Genomic DNA, 9,774 nt, shown 5'->3' with positions numbered 1-9,774 from the left:
TAAATTACTGTTAAGGTGCCATTTTTTGACTGAGGTCCCTGATTTCTTGTGCCATGTTTTAAAATAAGAGTGCCAGATTTAAGAATGAGAACCTATTTAATTTGCTTGCGTGGTTGCAGTTGGAGAAACTGCAGTTCACTTGCTGTCTTGAAGCAGTTGGGTTTTTTCCTCCCTCCCTTTTTTTTTTTTTTTCCTCTGGTGTTGCTCATTGAGAACAATATAGTTGCCACATCCCGTCTTGGTAACTGAACTTCACTGATGAGTCAGAAGAACTCTGCAGGCTGGGGGGGAGGGGGAAGAGCTCTTTGGCCTTTATAAATGAAAGGTGCTAGTAAACAGCTTTCTGTCAGCATTGATTAAAACTGACACAGGTATCTCAGACCTGAGAGAAGCTAAGAGTAGTCATATAGTCAGTTACCACAGCTGAGCTGAGAGACAGTAGCTCATTCAATTATGGCAACTCAATGGCATGTATTTGAGTGACCATATCCTCAGTATCAGGACAACAGCAGTTAACTATATGTAGACTGTAATCTGTTTTCACCTGTAAAAATAGCATTTCTGCAGAAGTGTGAAGATATCATAATGAAGTTACTCTTTGCTAAAATGAATATTCTGTGACTGGAAAAAAAAAACTTTAGAATTTTGGTCTGACATTTCATGAATGTTAATGAAAATTTGAAAGTTAATTTAGTTCCTTCATACTAAAGTTAGTCATAGGTCGAGGGCAGCTGAGGATAAACCTGAAGAAGAAAACACATGGTTTTAATTAGTGTTTTCTGTAATTTTCTTTTATTGTGACAATTCTTTACATAAACTTGACACCTTCAAAATGTTGATTGTCTAGTGTGAATATATTGCCTGGTTATAACACTTCCATAATAGCGGTTCTGCTGTTGCTTGCATGGTAAATATTTCAGAACCGCTCTCATCTCTTACCTGTAATTGCTGCCCCTACCCACATATCTACTTTAAAGTATCTTTAAGAGGGGCGTACACTACCTCATAAATTGGCTTGTTAATAGAATAAGAGTATTGCAGACTCTGCCTTCTCCAGAGACCAGCAAATCATTTTTGCAATATTCTCAGTTTCCAGTGACCTGTTTTTTGAAAATACTCTATAATTCCAAAACAAAAAGCACTTACGTATGCACCAATGTAGGCAAAATGTCTCTCTTACTAGAGTGCAATTATGCAAGCAGGGTCTATTTTGCCACGTTCCTGGAGACTAGAGAATTACCGTGCTGTTCTCAGCGTGCTGTCCTCCATATGTTTTCAAACCTCGTTCGTGGCAGGGAAAATGCACTAATTTTGTGTAAGTAAAAAAGGGCCAAGTGTTTAATTTTCCACCTTAATTCCTCATGCGTAATAAGGAAAAATAACAGCTTTTTATACCATCTGTGCATTCTGTACTCCATATACTGTAAGTTTGTGGAAAATATGACGTATTTCTGTGGAAAGCAATGATGGGATTTCTATGTTAAATCAAAAAAAAAAAAAGGTAAAATAAATGTTGCCTATGGAGTCATGAGCAGTCCTTCACTACTTATCTATATCATACTAAGTTGCTTTATAGAGTGCTGTTGTGGCAAAAATTTAAGCAAGAAGTATTCTTTATGACCTAGATGCCATGCTGCTTTTTTTTTTTTTTTTTTTTATCTCTAAGATGTCATACCTGCCATCTTTGTTTTCTAAAGTATAGCAAATATTGACAAGATTGAAAAAAAAAGAATGGTTAATAAAAGAAAAGAATATGCTTTTAGAGTCAATGTTCGTGGAGAAGGGGGACCAAATTGGAAATTGGGGGAGCTCTAGTTGCGAACTTCGTTCAATGTTTTTCTTTCACAGTAAATCCACCGTGAATACCCTTTCTCCCCAAAGGTGTAGGTGGGCTGCAGTTGGCTAGACGACATAGCAGAGTAGCGTTTTTTGGTGAAGAATGTTTAGAAGCAGAGTTGGCCAGCCTTAAATGCTCCGATTCTATTAGCTTTATCTTCCAATCTTAACTCTGATTTAAACGCTTCAGTGCTGAAGATGGTTTAGATAGTCTGCTCTGCTTTTCTGCAAGCGGGTGAGGAGAATTTGACCACTGGTGAAAGAAAGTGTGCCATGTGCACTTTCTCATTTACAACTTCCAGCCTTATGTCTGTTTTTTTTTTTAACCTTTACAATTCCTGTCTTTCAGCCTGAGTGTATTCTTTTCCATTGAGCATTTAATAACATCAGTATGTCCTTCCTAGAGCAAGGCTTGTATTATGAAAGACAAATCCCTACAAGCACAGGCATTTGGGGTAGTTTATAAAAATCATGAGTCATGAGCAGTTACCTGAGATGCAAGATATTAAGGAGTAAATTGTACAAAATTTGGAAGAGGTAAGTGGATGTTTAATATTTGATTTGATTAGTAAAGTAAAGGAGGAAAGATAGCAAAGGGAAAACATGGGTGTCATAATTCTTAATTTCCTTGAAGGAACTGGTGAGAAAGCTGCCCCTCAGAAATTAATAGCAGCCATATAAATATAAGGAACAAGAACTCATTTTTGCCAAGGAGTTGATGGCATCGAAGGAAAAAGAGAGAGATTTTTTATTGCTGTCATAGGGAAAATAGGAATTGAAGGGATCTCAGTAGGATCTGTTGCCCTCCTCCAAAGCTACACCTGTTATAATGTCTATTTCATTTTTATCAACCTTCAGAAATCCTCCCGTGTTGGTGTCTCTGCTACCTCTGAAGGTGGTGTATTTCAGAGCTTGTCTAGTCTTATTGTCTACATATTTTTTTCTAGTATGTACCCTTGCTATAATCTTTCTGTAAGTTAAATGTATTGCTGCATGTCATTTTGATCACAGAATTGATAAGAAAGTTCAGGGGTGGAAGGGATCTCAGGAGGTCTCTGGTAAAACCTCCTGCTCCAAGTAGGGCCAGCTGTGAGATGGGACTAGGTTGCTCAAGGCTTTATCTAGTTCCTTCTTGTAAACTTCTAAGGATGGAGGCTGGAGCAACCTCTTTGGGCAACCTATTCCACTGCTTTAAATCTCCTCATGGTGAAAAGAAAAGCTTTTCTTTATATCTAGTTTGAATTTCTTTTGTACCAGCTTATGTTCATTGTGTTTCATCCTCCTGCTGGTAAAGAGCCTGACTCCATCTCCTTCATAGCTTCCTCATGGTTTTAGAAGGCTGGTTTTTAGGTCCTCCCCAGGGCCACCTCCTTTTCCATGCTGAAGAATTCTGGTTCCCTCGGTTTTTTTCCTCATAGGACAAGTGCCATCTGCAAACTATGTATAAGAGCATATAAAAAGAGAACTCCTGTTATCTTCCGTTGAAACTTTTTATCAGCATCATCATGCCTGCCATCAGTCTTGTCTTTGTTGAAAATAGCCCAGTTTTTTTTCAATTTTCTGAGGTCAGTCATGGTTTCTAAACCTCTGATATTGTTACCGGGTCTCTTCTAGTCTACCCTTTTTCTTCACACTCAGTGTCCAAAAGCTGGATGCATTATTTCACCTGGCGTGTTTTCATGCCAGTGTGTGATAGTTTCCTTTTTGCTACAAAAATAAACTTGACATATTCAACTGTGATATACTATAAGTCCTTGATCATATTGTATAGAACTTGCTACAAAGACAGGTGTTTTCCTGTTGTGCAGTAGATTATTGCTTCCTTTGAACTTGTCATGGTACTTACTGAATTGCATCCTATTATTTTTAGATTGTTTCTCATCATATAATCTAGATTCTCCTCAGATAATCTTACGATCTCTACCAGTTGTCATCTGTGACATTAATTCAATAAGCGTGCATTCTATTTTATGATCCAAGACACTCGGCATGAAACTATCAAGTAAAGCTGAGCCCAGACAAATGCCTGAAAAACTTGACTTGAAAAAATCTTTTCTATTGACAGTGGGTCTTTAAACTAGCTAGTTTTGTATGCATTGTATTGGTTTTTTAGAATATTTGTGAAAATTTCATGTGAGGAACAGTGTGCAGTTTTAGGGATTTTTTTTCCCAGATGTGAACTCCGTGAGAAAAAGTGTGACAGAAGCCAATTCTGACTCTATTCCTCATTTACAAGAAACTTACTTTATATTAGAGTATAGTGAAAAGCAGGGGCAGAAGACTCAGTAATTGAGAGGAGAGTGATTTGTGAGAGCTGATCTTAGAATTACTGAGGGAAGAAGTTGGACGTTTAGGCTGTTAAGAGGCTGTGCTTCATAGCACTGGATATTAGCTCTGAGGAATCCTCACTAATGTCTGCTTTGAGTATTTGTTACTTTAGCCTGGCCCAGAACTTCTGAAATACGTGGGACTCCCTTCTTTTTGACTTTTGACTACGTTTTTAGTTTCTTCTTTGAAAGTTTAAACCTTGCCAGTACTTCTTGCTCGTCTTCTACAACAGTGGAGGAAGGGATCTGGCCTTTCTTTCCAAAGGAAAGCAGAGATGCAAGAGTCAGGCAATGTGCAGAAATGTATGATTGAACTGCTTCTATTTTTAATTTTTTTTCAAATAGGGAACAGTGAAACTACAAATAATGTTAGCTAAAATAAAAGTCCTTCTCCAGTATGATTTTTTTTTTTTCTTACTATTAGTGTGAAGTGCTTTTTGGATTTTTCATAAATCATAGGCAGTTTGGGATATTTCTAATATAACTAATTGTGCTCTTTACTGAATTGCCATTTCATTTTTCTGCCCTTGTAGTTCAGTTAGCATCTGAATTTGGAACACATGGAATGCAGGAGAAATACTGTAATGAAATGTGTTTATTACGGAAGCTTATAATGCCTTTGATTATTCCTCAAAAGAGACAATGCCGTTATTTGTTAACGCTCTATTTTACAATAATAATAATTTAGACTGATGCAAATTTTACCATGTTTAAATATTTTTATAACCTGTAACATTTTAAATATATCTTTTTATTCAGGGTATTCTCTTGGTTTATGATATTACCAACGGCCAGAGCTTCGAAAATTTAGAAGACTGGTATAATGTGGTAAAAAAAGTGAATGAAGAATCAGAAACACAGCCGCTTGTGGCCTTGGTTGGAAATAAAAGTAAGTTATTCATACTTTAATTGAAATACTCTGGATGTTGCTCTCTACTGAAGAAATGGCACAGGGCATATATCTTTAGTAAAATGAAATTAAACACTGTCTTGTGTGTTGTTGCTGTGTACAGATGAGATATTTGGGCATACCTCAGGATTCTGGTTCTGGGCAGCTAGGCTGAGGGACTTGCTGCATCATGCCTTGCCCAGCCTGCAACCTCTCTGCCTGTGTGTTCTTTACCCGGAGAGCAGCAGACAGGAGTAGAGAGATCTCTCTCACCCATGTTTGAATTCGATAGGGCTTCAGGATATAGCCATGGAATGCATCTAGAATGGAGAACTGGGGAGCATTCCTGGATCTAATAACAGGTATATTTCATGGTCCTGTATGTCAAGAAACTGCTAAATTAAGTACTGATCTGTTATTTAAAATAATGACACTATGCACTAGGCATAAAATTTACGAGCTGCTTATTAGGCTTTTTTTGCATGCTATCTGTAGTTTTGCATATGAGGTTACTTATTTCTTGTTCTGGGGTTTTTTAACCTGTCTTCTTTTTTAATCACATAAGTATCATATAATGGTTTTGTTCTGACCACCAAAACACGCCACTTTAAATAACCATCACCTAGTTAGTTTCCTAATTAGATGGATTCCAAATTTCCCCATTTCCAGCTGAGAAATCTTGCAGAAGCATCCTTATTAGCATATCTGAGGTTTGGTCCTGGCTCTTACCCTTTTTTTATTGAAGATGATAAAAGCAACATAAAGCGATTTTAGAAACAAAGTGGTGAAACAGATACGGATTTTTTTTTTTTTAACAATTAAAACATGTTTTTGAACAACAAAAATCCACATTTGGGGTTTTTTTTTGACTTCCCAAGTAATAGTGTCCATGCCACAATATCTGTATCATGAACAAACCTGAAAAAAAGGCCTCATCTAGCAAGTTAATGTTGTTTAAAAGCATTTGAAAACAATGTAGATACAACACTTCCATTAAGAACCATTAACTGTAGTGTTGCTACTGTGATGCTGTAACATTTTATAATATTAATTATGAAAGACTACTTATTTTCTGGGAAGAAAACAGAAGGTCTAAGACTTACAATATATAAATAGCACTTCTGAAAGTATAACATAGACACTGTTGTACTCGAGCAGACTAGAGTCAATAATACAGATTCTGTTGAAATTCAAATGAAAACTATTTTTCACTGATTTATATTTTGCCCCAAAATTGGACTTCCTAGCTGGAGTTCTGCAAATCTTATGGAGTATTTACAGTAAGATACACTGTAACGTAGGATAAATAATGTTATTTAGCTGGTATGACACCATAGAGGTAGAAAATCAGACACTGGTTTCGATTTGAAGGGGTTTTATCTCTGTTTATACCTTAAGTATATGTATTTTTCTCATATACATGCCTGCAATTCTTTAAAATCCAAGTATTTCCTTGGGAGCGTCTGCAAATAGAATATGGTTTCATAGAATCATAGAATGGTTTGGGTTGGAAGGGACCTTAAAGATCATCTAGTTCCAATGCCCCTGCCATGGACAGGGGCACCTCCCACTAGGGCAGGTTACTAAAAGCCCCATCCAGCCTGGTTTTGACTCGCGCTTCCAGGGGAGACTGCGAGGTTTTGTAGGGGAATTTCCAGATAAAAGCTGACATGGACCAGTGAAAGGGCTTACATTTTATCAAAAAAGCAGGTGAAGGAACAGTGTGCCTGCTTACCTCATTTTCTTTCAGAAGCTGTGTATAAAGAAAAAAACCAAATTATTGCTTTCATGTGATCCTAGGGATGTTTGTTGTTGTTGCACGTGTTGAGCATGCAGGGGATGCTACTTACAGAAGTTATTTTTTTGCTTTATTTTTATTTCAGTATGATAAAAATTAAGCTTTTAGAAGTGTATTGCTTTTCTGAATTCTATAATAGGAGAAGAATATCTAGGAGGGCTTCCACCCCAGTACTTAATGGCCTGTGAGAGGTAACTGTAGTCAGGGTTCTGTTGTTACATAAATAGAAAACAAGGTGTTTACATAGAAGAATGGTGTTGATTCTTGCATATTGTGAAAGGATAAAGCTACCAGTACAAAAAAGTTCTTCAGGTGGAATCACTGTGTTCATAACAGCTTAACTTTACTCAGGGATAGGACACTTGTACACAAAGCAAGAGCAATAATAGGTTTAAAGCCAAGAAAAGCCATTTGATGAATTGATGAACTTATTTAACCTCATGCATCAGACAGGAGAAATATTTTCAGTTATTAGTTTCTGCCTCAGGACTGTACTTGGTTTTTGAGCTATACATGTCTTTTAGGAAAATATCCAGGTATGCTTACTTAAAGACTGGTAAAGTCTATATCCACAGGGAAGTTATATTAACACTTAAATTTCTTTCTGATAAAAGTTTTTAAAAATTGCCAGGAATGCAGTTATTTTCATTCATAGCAACTGGAAAGCATTGGGCCAGTGTTTAGATAACTAGATAAGAATTTGGAAGCCCAGCTGAAACCATTGGCCCAAATATAGTGCTGCTCTTCTAAGCTTGCTTAGCTTGGGCTTAGGCTCTCATTTGACCATTTTCCCTTACTAATACTGTCTGAAAGAAATGCATGTATTTCCATTTTGGGATAAATACATCTGGGATCTTTGCTGTAATGCTTCAGAAATAGGTAGAAAGCTATAGTTTTTTTTAAAAAAAAAAAAAAGCTTGGAAGAAAATAGTGAAAAGTATCTTTCTTCACAATGACATACAGAAAACAGCACACAGAAATCCTATTAGATGAAAATAATTTCCTTGGGTAATTTTCTTATTGAAAGCAAACTACTTCAGATATAGCCGCATATGATGCATAATTGTGTACTAGCTGTTAAATTGTCTACAAAACCACATGATTTGTTAGTGGTTTTTGATATCAATTTGGTGTCATTCTGTTAAGTGTGCTAAGATTGCAGAAATTTCTTCAGTATTCCACCAAACTTGAAGAAATTGTTCAGTGCTGATTTAAATGAATTAGTGCTGTTTTGACTATTCTATTTTATTGTACTTTGCCATAGATTAGAAACATGAACACAGTAAGCTACTGGGTGTCTGTTTAAAGCATGATAATTAAATTTAGAGTGGTGGCAATTTATTAAAATGTCCTATTGTGATTGTAAGAGATTGATTTACTCATGAAACATTGGAAAGGTAATTTCTACATACAAAGCTCCAATCAGTCTGTGGTCTTCCATCCATCAGAAATTTATTTGAAAATAATAAAGAAGCACAAATTGAGATCTCCTAAATTCTGGACCCTTCCTCCCCTCTTTTTTTTCCACCCCCCTGCTTTTTTTTTTTTTTTCTTTAGGACTACCTAAAATGAAGGACTGTCATTGCCCACTAATTCATTAAAAATAATTGGGAGAACAAGAACTTCAGAACTTGAGAGTACTAAAAGAGGTACTTTTTTTAAGGTGACAGTCTTCCTCCTTGGTGCTTGCTTTTATTTTTCATTCTTTCTTCCTTCGTGTACGTGGTTTGTGGGGTTTTTTTGGTGTTTTTTTTTTTGTTTTTTTTGTTTTTTTTTAATATCTCAACCTGTACATCTGGTCAGAGAGAGTAGAAAACTGATTTGAATCAAGATCTTACCCAGACCTGCTTCCTGCACTTATGTCCCATTATCGGTTAATTCACTGTCTTTCCACAGATTTTTGTCCATATGTTTGGTAAACAGCAAAAGAAATTGTAAAATTTAATGTAGAATATTTCTTTTTCATATGAGAATCATAGAATGGTTTGGGTTGGAAGGGACCTTAAAGATCATCGAGTTCCAACCCCCCTGCCATGGGCAGGGACACCTCCCACCAGACCAGGTTGCTCCAAGCCCCCTCTAACCTGGCCTTGAACACCTCCAGGGATGGGGCAGCCACAGCTTCTCTGGGTAACCTGTTCCAGTGCTTCACCACCCTCACAGGAAATAATTTCTTTCTAATATCTAATCTAAATCTCCCCTCTTTCGGTTTAAAACTGTTATCCCTTGTCCTATCACTACACTCCCTCGTAAAGAGTCATTAACTATAAGTCATTAAGATCTTAATAATCCTATAATTTACAGTTGGCATTGAATCTTAAATTTAACTTTCCTTGTAGCTTACTCTATGGTATTTTAATCTTATTTAATAAAAGTATATTTGAAATGTGCTTATTTCTGTGTTACTAATACTGCTTTATTTGCACCAGAAATATGGGAGTAAACATCGTTAAGATGAGCAAATGCTTTTGAGTTTCAATGCAGTAACTTATAACTTTTATAGACATGTTCCTGTCAAATATTGTGATTTATATTGTATAGGATAAATTGAACTGTAGTTATCAAGTGAATGAATTGTGTTTTGTGCGCTTAGGATCTTTGCTTAAATTTGGAATTGGTAAAGTTCAGTACTCGCAGAAGACCTTTTAGTTAGTGTGAATTAGAGAGACTTTACTGTTTTGTGTGACTGATGTGTTTCTTTCCTTTCTGCCCTGACTACTTTATATGTTTTCCTCTGCACTAATCTATAAGCAGACTCCTCAAGTGTTGTACCAGCGTTTTCAGTGGATATATTGTAAACAAAAATTAACCCAGGCTGCATGGGAGCTACACTCATTTTGATTTATAGCTACCAAGATGGTCTTAGGGCGGTGGTTATCGATACCTTAGATAGGGGGTAGGAATTATCAGGTACCAGTGTATAG

General features: G+C 36.4%; 1 protein-coding gene across 4 annotated transcripts in view; it reads left to right on the top strand.

Moving 5' to 3' along the window:
- Positions 1-9,774, top strand: part of RAB28 (RAB28, member RAS oncogene family) — a 71,179-nt gene that overhangs the window by 19,478 nt on the left and 41,927 nt on the right. For all 4 annotated transcript variants that reach the window (XM_074147663.1, XM_074147664.1, XM_074147662.1 and 1 more), the window contains exon 4: positions 4,923-5,052. In XM_074147663.1, the coding sequence (XP_074003764.1) occupies positions 4,923-5,052 (130 nt within the window). The remainder of the gene's footprint in view (positions 1-4,922; positions 5,053-9,774) is intronic.

Source organism: Numenius arquata, chromosome 5 (assembly GCF_964106895.1).
Source record: "Numenius arquata chromosome 5, bNumArq3.hap1.1, whole genome shotgun sequence".
In the NCBI taxonomy this organism is placed as follows: Eukaryota; Metazoa; Chordata; class Aves; order Charadriiformes; family Scolopacidae; genus Numenius; species Numenius arquata.
The sequence above is the reverse complement of the archived record's forward strand: the minus strand, read 5'-3'. Positions and strand labels throughout refer to the sequence as shown.